Genomic DNA, 20,439 nt, shown 5'->3' with positions numbered 1-20,439 from the left:
TGCTTTGGTTCAATTAGGGTCTCTAAGCCCAAATTGACAGCAGCTACTTCAGCTGTTGGGATACTAGTCCCTGACTTGTGTTTTTCCATAATGCATAGGCTGTGCTCTTTTAAAAAGCAACCACTTCCACATCCCTCTTCACATAAAGATCCATCAACATATAGGTAGGTATTTCCATTATATTCCTTTTCTAAGAGCTGATGAAATGATGGATTGCATTTTGGGTTTAAGTTTTATTCAAACCCTTGTAAGCAGTTTGTGTACAGAATTTGTCTTGACTCATTGGAAATAAGTGAGCTAAGAAAGTTGAAACAGGACTGGAAATTGTACATCAAATAAATCATCTGTTGAGAAAATGAAAGCTAGTTAGCCTGAGATTACTTCTATGCTCAAAGAGAAACTGTTTGTTGCCATCCTGAAGCAAGTTTCTCCTAACATGACTTGTACTGATGTAGAATCCATTGTTCCAAGGGCATCAAGGACAATAGAAATCAGCAACTTTGAGCATTCCAAAGTGTTTAAGCTATATTTTGGGACCAGGGAGGACCTTGAAGATTTTCTTTTGGTATCAGTTTGGGTTGGCTTTGAGAAGCATCCTGCAGAAGATTTCAAATTTCTCCCAAAAAGTTTATTTTCCTGTTATGAAGTTGGTCACATAGTGGCCAACTGTGTATTAGTGCCTATTTTTGGTTACTGTAGTGCTTCTGACCACACCTCCACAACAGATAATAAGTGCACAAAAGATATGTACTGCATTTTTGGCAAAAAAAGGCCATACATACAACAGCGTAAGATGTCTGGCTAATCAGGCAAAAAACAATGCTAAACCCAATCAAAATGAGTCTGAAACCTGCCTACTCAAGGTTCAATGAAGAAATAAACCAAGGATCCTACATCTCTTATATGTTTGTCTCATGGAATTTAAATGAAAATTTGCTAAATCATTCTGTGCTTTTAAAGGACTTTTTATCTAAGTGTGACATAATGTGTATTCAGGAGCAATTTGCAACTACTTTGAGCCTGAGCCTTTTGGAACTGTCAACCAATCATAAAGTATTCTTGGTCTCAGCTTACTGATCTCAGTCTTTTGGCCAGCCTTGTGGTAGTCTAGCAACCTTTCTGAAGTCTATTTATCCTTAATCCATTTTTGATTCAGCAAGTGACTTTTTGGCAATCAGAATCTGGAATTTTATTGTGCTAGATATTTATCTGCCCACAAACTACCATGACAACCAATCTGAAATACTTTTTGCCATTAGTGCTTCTTGTTTATCCAAATGTTTGTGAAAAATAAAAGAGCACAGTTTATGCTTTATTGCAACTGGTGACTTCAATTTTTGATCTAACCAACCCACATAATTCTTCTGGTGATTCTGATTACTCAAGTATTATTTTTGGACTGTTAAATGATGATTGTGTAGTTACACTGAAGAATGAGAGTTTTACTTATGTCTATAATTTGGGTAGTACATCTAACTTAGACCATGTTTCTCATACATCATCTGTAACTATTGCCAAAGTTGTTGTTAGTAATTCCAATTTTATGTCAGATCACTTCCCTTTGTCTTTTAGTGCTCTGATTGGTGATTATGGCCCTTCTTCTAACTGGCTTCTAAAAAATCAATCTGTATTTTATGCTAATGATTGGGATAGGGCATCTCTAGATTTTTTCCAGAATGTGTGTAATGATTTCCTCACAAAAATTTGTGTCCATTTTGATTTGTTGATGCAGAGTTCAAGGAAGAATATGTATGATTTTTGAGTTAGACTGAACATTTATTGTAGTGAACTTACTCATGCCCTAGCTCTTGCAGAAAAATTGGCAGTACCTACTAGGTGAATAAAAGTTGGAACTGAAGAGCCTGTACTTACTTTTACTTGTTTCAGGACACAAGCTCTTCAGCTCTCCCTGGCGCTATGATCTGGCACACGGTTGAGTGCCAAGCCGCTCGGTCGTGTGTGTGTGGTGCACATATTTCAAGCCACTGCTTGTCCCATCTTCGGCCGTGTCGTCGGAAACCACCAATCGGCTCTAGGTCCGCCTTGAGTGTGTTAAGCCAGGTCTTGACTTGTCCACCTCGCTTCTTCTTCCAGTGTGCGAGGGGTTTGCAGTATAGCGCCTTTTTAGTGAGGGTGTCATCTGACCTCCGACAAACATGGCCAAACCAAGTTAGGCGGCGTTTTTTTATTAGGGCTTCAATGTCATGCTTCTGGTGGCATCGTCTACGAATTTCGACGTTGCTAATTCTGTCTTGGAGGGAGACACCGAGGATTTGTCTCAGGCAGGAGTGATCGAATACTTTGAGAGCATGAACATCCGCTGCTTTCAGGGGCCATGTCTCGCATCCGTAAAGGAGTACGGAGCGGACGGTTGCTTCAAAGATCTGGATTTTTGTTTTTAGTAGGACGTCTCTTTGTCTCCACAGGTTCTTCCTAAGTTGAGCAAAGACTATCGATGCTGATGATATTCTGCTCTGGACTTCCGTACTGCAGCCGCCGGAAATGTCGATGAGGGATCCCAGGTACTTGAACTGGTCAACGACCTCTAAACAGGAGTTGTCGATAGAGATGCCCCTTGTGAGTACATCCTCAGAATTTGTCAGAATTTTGGTTTTATCCTTACTGATCTTCAGCCCAACCAAATCTGCAGTAGCAGCAACATTACACAGCATGGCTTGCGCATGATCTATATCGTTTTCTAGCAAGGCAATGTCATCCGCGTAGTCAAGGTCTTTGATGTAGAAGTCAGGGCTTACTTCAACGCCTCTGGCAGATTGCATGGCGTGCTTCATGATCCAATCGATAACAAAGTTGAAGAGGATGGGGGACAGGATGCAGCCCTGTCTAACCCCAAAATTTATATTGGAGAGGGAGGACAGCTTTCCATCAGCTTGTTTACAGGCATGAACGTGCTCATAGTACGCCTGAATAATGCGTATCAGCTTTTCAGGGACGCCGTCCTCTTGTATTGCAGCCCATATGCCATCTCTAACGATCGAGTCAAAGGCCGTTATAAAATCTATGAAGACGGCTATAGTAATCTGATTGTGTTTCATGCGGTGTCCGAGAATTTGCCGGAGTGTAAAGAGCTGATCAATGCAGCCCATTCCTGGCCGAAAGCCCGCCTGGTTCGGGCGTGTGGTCGTGTTTCTGATTGAGCTGAAGCGGTTGAGTAAAATCATGGCAAATATTTTGGCAGCGATGCTTATGAGCGATATCCCCCGGTAATTCTTGCATTCAGCTTTATCCCCTTTTTTATACAGGGGGATGATAATTGAAACTTTCCAATCGTCTGGGAGAACCTCCTGTACCCAAATTTTCTTGAGCAGTTTTTCTAGGTTCTGTGCAAGAAGCCTGGGGCTTGCCTTGTAGATTTCTGCTGGTATGACGTCAATTCCCGGCGCTTTATGATTCTTCAGCTTCTTTATTGCTGCCAGGATTTCCTCTTCGTCAGGGGGCTCTATTTTGACTCGTGCGTATTGGTTAATGAGCGTTGATGAAGGAGGTGGGGGAGGTTGGGTCACTTGAAGATTTGGAGCAGGTGATGAAGGGTCGACTTGGGGATTTAGGAGTTTCTGGAAATGGCGCTTCCAACGGTCAACGACTTCGTCACGACTCGTTAGGATGTTACCGTGTTCGTCTCTTACAGAGGCCGAGTTCTTCAACCTCTTCCCAGTGGACTCTTTAAGCAGCTGATACAGTTTCCTAGTATCAGACAGGCTAGCTGCTTTTTGCATCTCCACCGCCATATTCTCCCAGTACTTCCTTCTGTCTTTTCTGTTTGGATTGAAGCAGATAAACCACACAATGGGTGGCTGCAAAAACTGTATTATACTAAACACCAGTTGGCAAAGTACCTTTCTCTTTATTGGAGCTCAATTATTTTGTCTTGTTTGGAAGAAGTTTGGTCTTGGCCAAATAAGTTGTGGTCCAGTCTTGTAAATGATATGCCAAGTCAAATACCATCTTGTATACCACTTTCCTCATGGGCTGAGTATTATAAAAAGAGAATTTTCTGTTCCAATTCCACATTTGCAAAATAGTTTCAAAGTGAAACTCCAATATTTTTTTAACATGCTTCTAGTCCTTGACTGATTATTTCCAAGAGCTGGATTATTTCTAATAATCAGTTAATAACCAATTGCAATTAGTAAACTGAAGAAAAAAAAAGTCTAGAGGATTTGATAGGATACCTGCACAGCATTTGTTGTTGTGTGGTGAACTGTTTATGGAACCCTTAGTACTCCTTTACCAAATAATATTTAATCTGGGATTTGCCCTTGATTCTTTTTCAATTGTATGTTTTACTCCTATCCCAAAGAAGAATAAACCTCCTTCTGAATGTTTGTCTTTTTGCCCAATAACAGTTGCAACTTTATTTTGTAAAATTTTTGAGAATTTGACAGATGATGAATTGAGAACTAAATGTACAGTTTAGGCCCACCATTTTGTTTTTCAGTCTTGCCTGGGGTTTGGTCATGCCCTTTCTGCTTTGGTATCTGCTTTAGTTAATGAAGAAAAGCACTGGGAAAGTATTGCTTTAGCTGCTCATGATAGTAAGACGTGCATTTCATTTGCTTCTCCACAAGGAGGTTCTATTTGACTTGGGTTTGACCAGTGCTGATTCCTGCATCCTAGCCCTGCTGGCTGACATGTATGAAAATCTGAAAGTGGAACTTAGGCTCCCTTTACTAGCTAACGAGTTTACTACTAGTCTTTTATGTGATTTTGCTTTTTCTTCATGTGGAAATTCCCTTCTCCCAGTAAACAAAGGGTAAGACAAGGTGCTATTTTGTCACTGACAGTATTTAATAACAGTATTTTTAAGGTCACAATCAAAGTCACTTATGACTTATATTCTCTTTGGTATTGATTTGTCTTTGATTTGACATGGACTAGAAGCTAATTTTATTAATTTGCAACAAAAGTATGCTCATATTGGACTCCATTTTAATGCTGAAAAGTCTGAAGTGCTGCTTTTTAACTCAAAATCAGATGCTGCTCAGAGCATCATACTTGGTGGTTCTATTGTTGAGTGTGTGGATGATATGTGTCTTGTGCTTCTTTTTTTTTGTGCTCAATTTATTTCTCCATTGATGGGTACTAAATACATTCATTCATTCATATGTGACATAGAACACATTATGACATTATGGCTTCAAAGCTATCATATGAAGACACTATAAAGACATTTGCTTTGATAAAAGCATTTAAAGTTAAATTTTAATCTACAGGATAAAATTGATTGTATTTATTTTAAATGTTATCAGCAATAAAATATTGTTATGATGAATCTTAAAGTTTTTCTTAAAGCTCTTCACCCATAAGGGTTTGCATAAATAAAAGAATATGCTACTGTTAGTAAAACAACTAAATACATATACAATAAATAACTATATTCTTCAAAGAAGTAAAATAGCCATAACCTGATACCTATAATTGGTTTGTCAACTGGTGGCACCAAATGTAATTCTTGGCCTGGGTTGACAGGTTTATATCTGTCCCTATGCTATGGATAATTAGATGACTGCCTAAGCAAATATAAATTAAAATGGATACTCAAGTCATAATTAAAATGATTGCCACAAATAAGTGTAGGTGTGTCACCATTTAAACCCATGTAGAACTTAAATGTAAAGATTTCAAGCCACGTTGGAAAAAGGAAAAACAAACATAGGATGGTCCTTTTTGGGATTTCTTTTTTTTGGGGGGGGGGGATAATGCCTTTAAAATTATGTTAGTTTCTTTTTGGTAAGGAGGCTTACAATTGCAAATTTATCAGGGGCAATGTGATGTATGGCCTGCTTCTGGACACCCTGCCGCCCTCTCCCCTCAAATGAAAAATTTGAGGTCCTTTAGTCCAGACCATGAACCTTGGAAACCTCAAGCTTATCAGAAAAAAAATTTACTCAGATTCAGGAGGCTTGTCCCCTAACAAAAAATGGAATTTAGCCTTCTTGTGGGGGAGCCAAATTTACTTTCCATTTTTTTCTTCTGCACTGGGGTCTTTACAGCCCAAGGAGTTAAAAATATTAGTTTCAAGTTTATAGGGAATAATAATGATAACATTTTCGCGGGACTAGCGGGCACAAATAGGAGCCTATTACTGCTAATTTATCTGCTAAGTATCTGACCACTGGCAGTGCGTTCTGAGGAATACGCTGCTGATGGTGCCAAGACTGTTATAGTGGTTATTATGTTTAGAAAAGAGTATTGAATGGTGAATCAAGTGGTAGACTTAAAAAAGGATATGTTCAAACCCAATATTTTTTCCCATTAGGTAGATAACACAGTTCTTTGACTCAATCTCATATTCACACCAATGATCATTGTTAGCTTCTTCTTAAGATGACTGATAAATTCAAATCGATTTTTCTGCTGGTTGGATTTTGTGAAAAATGTGGTACTTGCTAGTTACCCAAAACATGCTCAAGAGGTTTGCTTTGTTTGATCTGAATAAACCTATTGTTTCTCTTGTACTCGGCTATAATTAGCTTAGGTACTTTCTTGTTAGCTAGTACACACTTAAAAATTGAAGTTAGGTTAATCATAATGAAATATACCAAAATATGATGAAATTGTAATAGTTTAGTAACAAAACTATGGAAACTAACGGCCTGTTTTCCATAATTCTTTGTTGTAGTTCCCATAATTCTGTTACTAAAGTATTTATATTTTCATCATATTTGGGTATATTTTAATATGATTGCCCTTGCTTCACTTCTTGGGTGTGTTCTGTATAATTAATATGTACCAAAACAGCATATATATCCCTATTAAAACACAAACGGTTTTCTTTTTTGGTTTTCCCTGTAAACTTACGGAGACATTGTTATGTCAGAATTGCTGCATCATTCTGACTCCACATAGAAACAACATCAGGCAATCAGCTTTAGATTCTTAAACAAAACTCCAAAATCCCACAACATAAAACGCGAAGTTTAGAGTTGTAAAAAGACCAATCTTGAATGCAGCGCTAAATTGGTTAGACACAAGTCAGCTTTTTAGTTTTTTATTGAAATGGTAAGTGTTTTCCCAATTTACACACTCTATCTGCAATTAACCGATCTGATTTGGCTTATTTCAGGTTTATTTATTAACAATATTTATTTTAGGCTAGGAGGCACCTAGCTTTGTTTAGGCTAGCTTTATAGACTCAGGAAATGGATATAATTTTGAAAATCTATTGATTCTTGGAAAGTTTGTTATTTTGTTTGTTGTCTTATGAATACTTTTTAGTTTAACTAGAGAGTCGATATCAAACCCCTCCCCTCAGTTTTTTTTCCAAGTAGCCAGTTTATAATAACTTATCATTTAACTATTTCCTAAATATGAAAATTTCCAACTAAAATTTTATTTAGCCTATAGGTTACATTTTTCTTTGTATTTAAGCAAGAACCAATCAAGGGAAGGGTATCCTCGTGGACAGCTAGGTTAGATAATGTAAAGGTGTATACTAAGTGTAATTTTATGCTTCAGAAATAGTTTAACTAAAGACAATAAAGACGGTATGGGTCAGACTATAGAAAAAAAGTATTTCTATCTCACATTGTTCATAGCGAGTTGTCATATCATGACTAACTCCAAATTTCAGAAATTTGGTGTATGTGCCATATATTTTTGTAATTCTTGCTATTGAAATTTTAGCCTCTTAAATTTCCCCTCTGGCTGGCACAGTGAAGGTTCACTTTCACTGTTGTACACTTCAAATGGTGTCTGTTTTTAGTTCCCAACCAACCTTAAACAACTTTGGTCCTCATATTATTCTCGAAATGTTTCAAGATTGTCAAGAAAAACTTCCGAGCCAATTTTTGAAATTTCAGGACTTAATAAATACCAGTTGCAGGCTAGGACCAAAAAGGCAGATGCTTATGAAATATGACCAAGGAAATGATCTTGACAAATAAAAACTAAAGTGTAGCTTATGATTGTAGAGCTTCAATAATATAGTGGGAAAGGTCCAGAAAGGGGATTTTCAAGACAAGGACCTGAGTGGAAGTGACTAGAACTGAATATTGTATTTTTGGTTAAATGTGTGTATGCTAAGTTGACATTTATTAGACCAATTTTCTATGATTGTCGTAATTCAATGTTCTATGGTAATTGTAAGACCAATTTATATGCATGGTCAATTTACATGTAAGACTGATTAAGCTATGTTGGGGTTTTATTCTTGGAATAAAATAAAGTTACTTCACTTTGACATGAAATGTCCAGATAATCCAATAATCTTCTTTAAGCCCTCCACTATTTTCATATTAAATGTAGCTTTTAGTTTTTACTGTGTTCGTCATCAATGTTCTCATCCTCATTTGTATATTGTTTACTATTATCTGTGATTGAGTAGATCAATGCACTTATGTAATAAGACGTTATTACCACATTACCCTGCTACAAGATTACAACTTTTTTTTTTTTTTTTTTTTTTTTTTTTTTTTTTTTTTTTTTTTTTTTTTTTTTTTTTTTTTTTAAAGCATAGAGTTTAATTGGTAAGAAATTTGCTTTGGAGAATCAGGACTAAAGAGAAATATAAATACTGTTCTGTTTTATGTGAGAGATTCTAATAATCAATTCACATGAGTTTTTTTTTTCTTATTAATAAAACTTGAAATTGCTGCTTGTAATGTATCCTTAAACCTTCAAATTATGATTTATCTAGACTTACATTCTACCTAGGCTGCATTAAAGCTTTTAAAGCACCAACATAGCTGTTCTAGCGTTAAGTTGCTTTGGCTTTTTATAATTTTTTCAGAATAAGTTGCAGAGTGGAGGATAGCATATATCCTGCTCATATACGTTTTTGTTTCAGGCTTCTCAATTTACTGATGTGCAAATGGAAGATTTGAGAGCATCATTTGCCCTTTTTGATCAGGATGGAGATGGTCACATTACCACCTCAGAATTAACAGCAGTCATGAAGTGTCTTGGACAAAACCCTACAGATGCTGAAATCTTAGCCATAATAAAAGAAGTAGATGCTGATGGTGAGAAGTTTTTTTTTTTTTTTTTCTCAATCTTCTCCTTTTCCGCAAATTCTTTGCTGTGTTGGCCTCAGGTGGCTTTGTACTGCAGTAAGTTGTTAGTAGTAGTAGTATTGTGATTTTGTTTAGTGGTGATTCTGTTTTCAAGTTGGGTTTTCTAATTTCTTCTGAAAGATGTCTTTGAAAGACTTGTAATTCATGAATCTTTGTTAAGATCTATAGCAAACAATTTGAAAGCCCTGTTGTATTCTTGGGTCTTTTAGACGTTGAGGACAAGGAGCAAAATTTCTACCAGTCAAACACAGTGGTTAGGAAGTAACATGGAAATTGCTTGGGAAAGGAGTTTTTCAAAAAAAAATTGCAGGATGGGCTAATCACTTATGTTTTTATCGATGGTTTGTGAAATAGCCTCGCATTCTCTGCTGTCATGGCTGTCTCCCTGCTTTTCTTAAGCTCATTAAAATTTGATTTGATATATCATGGGTGCTTACAATTCATGGTAAATGCCAAAACCAAACTAAAGCGATATATACACAGGTTGTTTTTGAAGCTGTGAGGAATTCAAAACTAAAACGATAGTTATTTATGTTATATTATTCTCTTTTTAAAAGTACTTAAAGAATAGTAATACATCCTGTCTGGCTGTAATGACAACGCAGTCTGACAGTTACTTTTTGGATTTGTTTGTAGACAGAAGAGACTCATTTGTATATTTTAAAGGGATTCACATGATCCAATAAAAAGTAAAACAATATAGTAGAAAACTAGATAGCATCTTTCCAGATAGTAATGGCAATCTATTATACATTTTTCACTTTTTTTTTATTTTATTTTTTCTTTTTTTTAGAACAGTGATTCAGGGTGGTAAGCTTACATGAGCACGACAACATAGGTAAACATGATCAAAAGGCAAGTAAAAGAGCATAAATAATAAAATAAGACTATTTTGAGTGCTCTGAGGACAGGCTTGTAAGCATGAGCTATGACTTGTGAAGTACAGAGATAGTGCGTTGCACCGCTCAAGTATTTTTCGCAAGCAGGTGTAGAGGGACGACCAACGACTTTTACAAGTATATCATGTAAACAGATGGATGAAGTGGCAAGCAACTACATGTAGCAAGTAAACTTTGCCACAATTTTGTCACGCCCCATCATTGAATTTGTGGTGCCAGAACAGAACCCAGTCTAGTTTTGCAAATGGGCAACTCCTTGGGTACACCCATGTCCGTCGTCTCATCTGTTATTATAGAAAATGGTGTTTTATCTAATTTGTTCAACAATCTTTTCTTAAAAAAGACGGTGAATTCTTAGTGACTCAAAAACTAAGTTCGTCTAAACGCAAGTGGAAGCTTTCTTGAGCCAGAGACAGTGTTTCTTGCTATCCAATGTCAAATGGACGGTTATGTCTGGATTTTTTTTTTTTTTTTTTTTAAGATCAAAATTTCTAAGAAAAAACTTTGGGTTTTTCCTACGAGAATGACCTATTTTTTAGCAACTTTTTTTTTTAGTCTTAATAATCGTAACAAGTGTTTTGGATGTCAAAAGCAGTTTTCAACCATTCGTTAAAGCGAGAAAATAAAGACTTTTGACGTATTTTGAAAAACTACAAGCCTTTGACATTCTTACAGACCAAGGTAGACATCCTCCTAGATTACTGATTAATCAAATTGATCAATCATGTTGAGTTGACACCAAAACGTCACGTAACAAGGGTTTTGTAAAATCCCAATAGGACAACATATTTGTTACATAGAACAGAAAGCTATAAAAGAAACTATTTTTAGGAAACGGTACTATCGAGTTTTCTGAATTTGTGATTGCGATGGCTAAGAGTGTCAACGACATTGATGCTGAAAAAGAAATAAAAGAGGCCTTCGACGTCTTTGACAAAGACGGCAACGGACATATTAATGTAGAAGAACTTCGATACGTTTCGGTAAATTTGGGCGAAACATTCTCTGATGAAGATATAGCTGAGATGCTTAAACAAGCTGATTTCGATGGTGATGGTGTTGTAAACTATAAAGGTATTTTTTTATGCTTGGATATTTTTCTAAAACTTTTAGATGGATGCAAAAATTCAGCTTGTAAACTTTTATTTTAATGCACATAAAAATCTCACTTTAATTTAAAACTAGAATTTTTCATTAAGCGGTGGTCTTATGCTTGTCTAGCCAGAATGTCATGTCTAGACATGTGTCTGCCCAGAAATCTAAGTCTTGACACCTACCATTCACAAGTAAAATTTAGTATTTCGCTTAAAAAACGGCAGCTTTTCCTGGCAACAACACGATATTAATAATATTACAGGACCTAAATACCCAGGCTAGTACAAAATGGGGAAATATGGTATCCTAGTTTGCACTGATTTTGTGCTAGGACAGAAAATAGTAATGGCATTAGACTACTACAATTTGGTAGGTGGGATAATCTGGGTAGTTATAAACAACCTGATGTTTAGTCCCAATGCAGCCCATGAGTTAAAATAGTGTTTGCATTAAGTCTCATTCTAACTTATTTTTTACTTTCTTCAAAGTTTTTTTTTGTCATTCCTCAACTTAATTATGACATGGAAGGAATTATTCTTTAATAAAACAAGAAAAATTTGCCTACTTGTTATTTGTCAAGTAAAGTTAAGACCATTCCTTAATAAAAACAAAGCGAGTGAAGAATTCACTGAAACGAGAATTTCGTAATAAAACAGGCTATTAGGGAGGATAACTGCCAACAGAGTAGTTGATGTGTTGCTAGACTTCAGGAGGACAATTTGAGATGAATTATTCTCTTAAGGAGAAAAACTGGATGAATTTTGAGCAATATTAGCTTGTTAGAAGAGACAATGATTTTTTGCAAGAGGTCTCTGAGTGATAGATCGTAAAAGAGCAAGAAGGGAAAAGGAAGTAGGGAAAGTATTAAAGTATGATTTTAGGTTTCACTAAATGGATGCCATAAATTAGATCAATCAAGATCTGGAAAACGCAACCAGACTGCTTAATTAATTTTACGCTTCTGAACAGGCATGACTGAAGCATTGTGAACATCGTGAGGCCGACGATTGCTGCCCATTCTAACCATGAGTCCCCAGTATCGGCACTGACTGCTTATGAGTTTATCAATAACGAGTGGCTGTTTAGTCTTCTCTCTAATTTCGTCCCTCCAGTAGATTCTGAGAAACCGTCGAAGACAATTATTTTCAAAACTTTGGATCCTTTCCTCTAGCTGTTTTGTCAGCGCCCAGCTTTTGGAACCATACGTTAGTACTGATAGGACATTGCTATTGAAGAGGCTCAGTATTAGCTTCAAACAGAAAGTGGCACTTCTCCAAACGTTTCTTAACATATCAATGGCGCTTCCTGCGTACGTTATACATGTGGCAATTTCATGCTCAGGGCTTCCATCAGTGCTCACTAGACTCCCAAGATATCTAAACATATCTGTCTCTTCAATTTTCCTTGCTTTAACTGTCAGTGGTTTAGGAGGTAGTCTATTCACATTGCGCATGATATTTGTCTTTTGCGTGCTTATTGTTAAACCTACTCTTTCACCTAATTTCAATAGCTCATTTATGTTGTATTGAAGCTTCTCTCTTCAGTGAGAAAGAAGCGTTATATCGTCTGCGAAATCTGCATCAAATAAAGTGCAATTTTTGTTCAACTGAATGCCACTTATCAGGCACGTACACAGAAATTTTTTCGGGGGGGGGGCAAAACCTTCGAAACAGCAGATATAAAGTAGCACTTTTTTATTTAGTAATGCAAAAAGCACGTATATCGGAAAATACAGATTAACTTTAATCTGTAGTATTGTAGCGGATGGGGGGGGGGGAAGAAGACTGAAGCCTCAAAAGTTCGTTTTAGGCTCAGGTTATGTTCTATTGCAAAAACGTAGATTTTAATGAAAAATGATAGTTACCAAAATTGATCCTGAAAAGATTTTATCCGTAAAAGGGGGGATAAACGCCCTAATATCAAGGATAATTCTATTTTGCTGTGGAGAGCAAACTCTCTTTACAAAAAAAAAAAAAATACAGGACAATTGCTAATTACTTCAAAGAGGGTAAAAAGTTAGACAGAAAATGGATTAATAATTGGGCAGTGACTTGAACGGATAATTACATGCTGTAAAATCCCCCCAAAAAGGCTTCACATATGTATCTAGGTTCTTAATAAATGTCCTATTTTTGCCAGAAATCCCAAAAAAACCATGGGGAAATTAAACATTTCACAATTTTTTTTTTGGGGGGGGGGGCCCGAAGGCCCCCCCTGCATACGTGCCAGCCACTTATGAAGTTGCACGTCCGCAGGATGAAACCAATGAGTAATATAAACAGCACTGAGGACCGAATGCACCCCTGTCGAACGTTTGAGTTGACTTTGGACCACTCAGTCAAGTCCTTATCATTAGTTTGAATAGCACACATTTGTGTATCATATAACGCCATTTGAATCCTGACCATTTTATCAGCGAAGCCATAGTAGCGCAGTACGTTCCTTAGTAAGTCTCTATGGACTGAGTCGAAAGTCTTCTGGAATTCGATGAAAGCCATTATGATTTCAGTCTGCCATTCATTTGAATCTTCAATAAATATTCTAAGAATAAAGATGATGTCAGCACATGACCTACTTGGTCGGAAGTCATGCTGTTCATCTCTGAATATGGCTTCAACTTTTGTCTGGATGTGGTTCAAAAGTACTTGGCAGAGGACTTCGCTTCCAGCAGACTGTAGGGTGATACCTCGCCAATTGTTGCAATCAGAAACTCTACCCTTCTTAATTAGTTTCAATATATACCTTTTCTTCCAATCTGTGGGAATATCCTCAGTGTCCCATATCTGCATTAAAACTTCGTGTAGTGGCTCAGCTAGCACTCTTACACCGTATTTCAATAGTTCAGGTTGCATACGATCGATGCCAGCAGCTTTTCCTTTCTTTAGTTTACGTAGTACTGTCTCTATATCATATATACTAATCGCCTCTGTACTTATGTCTAATTGGAAAAGGGGTCGACCATCTGGGGGGTCTGCAGGAAGGGCAAAATTTAATATTCCGTGGAAATACTCTTTCCATCTATTATCGATTTCTTCTTTGCGCGTTAGCAGTCGTCCTGATTTACTCTCAATCGCAGTAGCAGGCTTTTTGAAATCTTCTGTGATCTCTTTCGTTATGCGATAAACTGCCCTATTATCATCTTTACTAGCAGCAGCTTCGGCTTCAGTAGCTTTGGTCTCGAGGAAGCAACGTCCATCTGCTCTCCTTTGGGCTTTTTGTGCTTTTTCCTTAGATGGTCCTTATATTCAGAGGTGGTACTGAGGTCGCAGGAGTCTAGTTTTAATTTTCATCTCTTTCCTCACTGACATGAGTTTCCAAGAAGAATCACTTATCCACTGTTCCCTCTTCTTTTTAGGGAAACCAAGAGTCTCTTTAGCTACAATTTGCACATTTTCCACGATCTGGGTCTATGTTTCACAAACAGACTCTGTCCTCTCCTCACAAACAAGGCTAGGAAACTTATTGGTGAGGAATAGACAGTAATTTTGTCGAATCATCTTCTGAATTTTATCTTCTGCAAATCAAATGTTCGAAGAGTTCTTTTGCACTTCAGAATAGTCTTTAGCTTCAGCTTGAAACGGGCGATTACTAGCTGGTGATCAAAGAACAATTCAGCACCACGATTGGAATGTACATCTTTGAAACATCTGTGTCGCTTCCTGATCAAGAGGCTGTCAATTTTGCTTCTTGTCACTCCATCAGGGGAAGTACAAGTATACTTGTGGACTTCCCGGTGGGGAAACAACGAGCCATCAACAATTAGGCCACGGTCAACACACATATATCAATCACACACCATTATCATTAATGGCGCCAAAACCATTTTATCACTTCAGGTGCATATCTATGGCTATTACCGACTTTAGCATTCAAATCACTACATATATTTAAAATCTCGTGCTCAGCTACATAGTTGACTAGATCGTTGAGGTTGTAATAGAAACAATCTTTCTTGGAATTATTGGCTTCATTTGTCGGAGCAGATGCTACAATCATTGTCAGCTTTGACTGCAAGCTTGCAAAACGGACTTCCATCATCTTTTCGTTTTTGGGGACGAACTCAGAATTGACTTGGTCGCAACTTAAACGTCTTGGCCGCAACTATCTTGGGACTAGAGACGTGCTGTTAACCCCCTAAGATTTGTTAATCTCCGTGATTGGATTAGCCCTAAATAGAAGAAAATGAAATCTATATAAATGTTCAAATAGAACATTTTCGAAATATCTGCAATGTTGAAATGTATTTAAATATATATTCTCTTCGTTTTTGAAGAGATTTCTAAACATTTTTCTTTCTCTTGGCTTAAACCTGGAACACATGTCGGTTAAAAAGACAACGGCGTCTGAATGAACCATGATCTATACCCCAAAGCTTGTTGTGTATATTTAAAATGACATCTAGGAACATTGTATGTGCCCTAGACACAACTCACAGCTGTTGACTGCGTGGCAAAACACAGCCAAGCATATATATATATATATATATATATATATATATATATATATATATATATATATATATATATATATATATATATATATATATATATATATATATATATATATATATATATATATATATATATATATATATATATATATATATATAAGAGTATGTAAACGCTGAAAAAGCTATCCAAAAAAAAGAGGGAAGTAAACGTGAAAAATGATTCCCAGTTTACTATATTGATGGTAGGCTACAGTCAAGGAAAGTATATAGATGTTAATTCTAAAAACTGTTTGTTCTGTCTTCTCTGAAGACATTTTATAAAAATTCAATACATATAAACATTAATTTTGCGAGTCTCAACTTCGGTTGACCGTCTTTGAGAGGATCACTTGCAAGTACACTTGGCAACTTGTACCTTGTGCTTGTCAAGTACAAGTAGTACTTGAACTACTTGACCTTTGAGTTGTTATAGCTTCTTCAAGTGTTTTTGATACCGGGGTAGATAACATCAAGGGGAATGCACAAGGCTGCGAAATTCATGAAATGGTACACCTTTTGAGCTGATGTTGGCGTTTTCCTGGTAGTTATGCTAGAACCTTTTTAAGGACTACCCTTTCCTGAAGTTTAAAACAAAATTCCGCTAATTGAAAAAACAGAATTCACAGTTTGTAATGATATCGGCTTCATCATTACTAAGTATTAATTTTTCCGGAATAAAACAAGAGAACCAAAATAATTTTTCTGTGATTTCTGGGAAATTGGGCGTCGCCTTTGGAGCGGCTTAACCATGCTCTTAGATATGGTGATCGATTGAGGTATGGAGTCTTTTTTTTTTTTTTTTTTTTTTTTTTTTTTTTTTTTATAAGCAGTGGAAACAATGATTAAAAGTTGTGGAATTGTTTTCCCTACTTTCTATACTAGCGTCAACCTCTTTCGAATCAAATTTCATATTGGAGTTTCTTTGTTGGTTTGGGGTGGGGGTTGGGCAGTGACATGTCGGTTTTGCGTATATTTTTTCGAATTATTGTTTTGCTGGGTCTATACTGGGTAAGGTTCGTCTTTGGCGGTTTACATTTAGACGTAAAAAAAAGGTGAGATGTACAGTATTCAGAGAATTTACTAATGACAATTTCAAGAATAGTGATGAGGTTCAAAAGACCACTTTGCAGATCTTAATTGATATATGCATTATGAAAAACAACTCTAGTGGCCTGGAGTTGTCTTTGGGAGGGATACAGACCACATTTCCAGAATAGTTCAATAGCTTAACAGAGTTGCCAACTAGAGTGTCTGAAAGGTTGAATGAAAGGCTTAGACTTGTATGTGGTGCTAAAATATGCGTTGAAAATCGCGTGGCTGTACTCAAGAAGCAGCCAAAACAGAAGGTTTGAGCGGGGGGGGGAGTCTTTTCGCGTGGAAAGTTTATTCCTAAAAACGTCGTTCTAGTCAATGCCTAAAAAGGAATTCAAACTTATATTTTAATGAAAACATGTAAAATTATGTCTGTCTCCTAGGAGTAAAAAATAGGAACTTGTTTTTAGTGTGTAGCTGTTCCATCTCTTTTTTTAGAAGATCTTTCTGTATATTTCTTCTGACATGTTTTATAACCATGGGAAGGCCAGGGCCCCGTGGACCTTTCAAGCGGCGCCTCTCGCTGTTTCCTTTGAGTTATACGACTGAAATGTTCTCTCCGACAATTCCCCTGGAACATATCCCCATGCAAAAGCAAATGGGCAAAGACAAAGTAAAACAAATAAAGAGAATTTTCCATTGAAATTCAATAGAACCTCCCCAGGGTAATATATCCCCTGGAAAATTCACTACGGAAATTTTTCTCCACACAGAAAAAATTCTCGTTGGAAAACTCATCCCAAGCACAAAATCCTCCTCCATATAAAAAACATCTGCATACTTCCCAATGACACATACTATACGTAAGCAATAGGCAAATTTTAATAACTTAAAGATCTATCCTTAGGTGCTGGGGGGCGCGTTATCTCCAAAGGCATTAGTTTTTGAATTTTCAATATGCTATACAAAATGGCTATCTCAATATTTTGATCAGACGAATTATTTGAAAAGGGGACGTGGGAGGGGACTAGTAGCCCTCTAAATCTTTTTGGCCACTTAAAAAGGGCACTAGAACTTTTAATTTTCATTCAAATGATACGTCTCCCAATTTTCCAGGAGCATTGGTTCGATACAGCTATCCCTGGGGACAAAAAACAACAAAAGAGAAACAAATAAACATGCATCCGTGATCTTTCTTCTGAATAAAACTACAAAATTTTATATGTTCGCAGACAGGAGCTCCAAACCTCTACAGTAGGGTTCTCTAATATGTTGAATCAGATGGCGTGATTTTATTAGGATTCCTTGACTTTTAAAGGGTATATTTCCTCTTTTTCGGAAACTGGGCAAATATTCTTAGGCTCGTAGCTTTTTATGGGTTACACTAAGCATCAAATTTGTTTTTTAGAGTTTCGGTTACTATTGAGCCGTTTAACTCCTTACCACTGTAGAGATATCTAGACATTACGGTCATCCTCAAAATAACCTGTCACCTAGGGTCTTAGTGCGTATAAAAGCTTCTCCCATTTCCTTTGTTCAAGGGATTCATTGTGTATATCTCAGTAACTGGATCAATTTTAAATGGTGCGAACCTGTATTATTTATGATTGTGGAAGCAGAAAGAAAGGGGGTGAGCCGGCAAGTGGTTGGCTACTGACCTATCTTACAGGTATGACTTATGACATGACTGAGTGATGGATCTATTTTATTTTAGCAATATTACCCCCCCCCCCTAAAAAGTCAATTTGTAGTACAGTTATCCATACAGTGGTAGTTATTAATTTGGTTACAGTGATATACATATATATATATATATATATATATATATATATATATATATATATATATATATATATATATATATAGCAATATTACCCCCCTCCCTAAAAAATCAATTTGTAGTACAGTTATCAATACAGTGGTAGTTGTTAATTTGGTTACGGTGATATATATATATATATATATATATATATATATATATATATATATATATATATATATATATATATATATCCTATCACTGTAACCAAATTGATTTTTTTTAAGGGGGGGGGGATGATATGGCTAAAATAGAAATATAGAAAATAGAAATAGAATATATATATATATATGAGGCTCTCAGCTGCGTTTGTCTATCGCTAAATACCCAATTTCAATTTTAGCAATATTACCCCCCCCCCCCCCGCCTTAAAAAAATCAATTTGGTTACAGTGGTAGGATTTTCTGTTTTATCTTCGGTTAGAAGGGAATGTGAGTTACTTATTCTCTTGGGTACAGCGCTGTCCTCCAATCAATGGTAACGCTTGTCATACTACAAATTAGACCATGCAGGTTTAAAGGAGTTCACAAGATCCCTGATAGCCATAGTATAACGATTGTGTTAGTGAGTCTAGAGGTCCAAGACACATTAAAAACAAGGAAATAATAAACAGTTATTGCCGGACTTGGAGGGACTGCCTAACTCCTTGGCTCAAAATCTGGTTGAAAATGAGTGTGAAAAAGCTTAATCATGTTTTCTTGATGTTATTATAATTAATCTTTATTCAGAAATCTTTTGTAACGTTTATTTATTCTTTTACTGATAGTTTCTGTGTTTTTTTTTTCCAGATTTCGCCAGAATGATGAAACTGAATCAGCGCCTTTCTTAAGTTGACATCTTTCAAGATCAATCATGAACAGTGAACGGAATTAAAAGTAGCTTATTACTTCTCTTTTGGCAAGTTAAATTAATTAAACATGTTCGCTCTCTGAAGTTTTTCCTTTTTAATATTCAGGAATTCTATTTTTTAAAAGGATAAACATCCTCCCGAGCCGTTGATGGTGCATAGGGCTTCGATTCAACGCTTCTTCTTTACAGGGCAAATTGCAGACCTGTTGCCCAACCTTGCGGCAATGGAAATTGAACTCTAGTCCTTTGCCGGAAGATCTATCCGTCGTGCTATCACAGCGTAGGAATTCTATTGAGCATTCAAGAATAGACCTGTATTTACAGCAACTCCTATTATGTGGGAAAACATTTTATGTTCGACTTGAATGTGTAATCAAAGTTTTGCCGTCTTTCACAGTACTGAGTACTGACAATTCAACTGAAGAACGTAAAACAAAACTTGTAATGCAGTAATTATGCGGAGCTGCAGTAGAGAGATATCTAATACAATTCAAGTTGGTCCCTTGAAAAATAAGGAAACGTCCAAGTTTCCCAAAAGAACAACTACAACCAATCATGAAAAACTTTAAATGTGAAAACTGTCACCAATAACAATATGACATCTAGAATAGGGTTCATAATTGGTTTAAAAGCAAGTGGAAGCTTTCTTGAGTCAAAAACAGTGTTTCTTGCAGTCCAATTGCAAATGGACGGATCCGGTTGGAATTCTTTTTTCTTATGAGCAGAATGTCTAAGAAAGTTTTTTCTGTTTCTCCTACAAAAACGACTTATTTTTCAGTGACAATTTATTCTCGTAGTCTTAAAAATCCTAACAAAGGTATTGGATACCAAAAGCAGTTTCAATCATTTCTGAAAGCAAGAAAATAAAACTTTTAACATATTTTGAAAAACCACTAGCCTTTGGTATTCTTACGGACCAAGGTAGACATCCCCTAGTTTACTGATTAACCAAATTGATTGATCATATTGAGCTTACAAATTGATTAGACACAAAAAAGTCTTGTAACAACTTTGAGGGTTTTGTAAAATCCCAATAAAAAAACATATTCCTTAGATGCAATAAAAACCTATAAAAAACAAGAGCTAAGAGCTCATATGGCACTTTTGAAGAGGTCAGAGGAGCCAAGAACTGATATGGTATGAGCTCTAGCAAAATTTTAAGAATCAATAGATTGCTTTAAAAGGAAAATCAGAGGCTTAATGCTGGTCGGGATTTAAAAT

At 36.3% G+C, this 20,439-nt stretch overlaps 1 protein-coding gene across 1 annotated transcript; it reads left to right on the top strand.

Moving 5' to 3' along the window:
- The first annotated feature begins 6,880 nt into the window (after nucleotides 1-6,880).
- On the top strand, nucleotides 6,881-19,302 carry LOC136033668 (neo-calmodulin-like). Its single transcript, XM_065714501.1, has 4 exons — nucleotides 6,881-7,023; nucleotides 8,810-8,984; nucleotides 10,766-11,008; nucleotides 19,158-19,302. The coding sequence occupies exons 1-4, from the start codon at nucleotides 7,021-7,023 to the stop codon at nucleotides 19,196-19,198; spliced, it is 462 nt and encodes a 153-aa protein (XP_065570573.1). The 5' UTR covers nucleotides 6,881-7,020; the 3' UTR covers nucleotides 19,199-19,302.
- The last annotated feature ends 1,137 nt before the right edge of the window (nucleotides 19,303-20,439 follow it).

Source organism: Artemia franciscana, chromosome 12 (genome assembly GCF_032884065.1).
Source record: "Artemia franciscana chromosome 12, ASM3288406v1, whole genome shotgun sequence".
NCBI lineage: Eukaryota > Metazoa > Arthropoda > Branchiopoda > Anostraca > Artemiidae > Artemia > Artemia franciscana.
This window is presented reverse-complemented; position numbering and strand designations above follow the sequence as displayed.

Excerpts from the sequence above, each read along its gene's own strand:
- LOC136033668 (XM_065714501.1), top strand. Across the intron at positions 8,985-10,765 it reads AAAAGAAGTAGATGCTGATG|GAAACGGTACTATCGAGTTT; the intron begins GTGAGAAGTTTT and ends AACTATTTTTAG. Across the intron at positions 11,009-19,157 it reads TGGTGTTGTAAACTATAAAG|ATTTCGCCAGAATGATGAAA; the intron begins GTATTTTTTTAT and ends TTTTTTTTCCAG.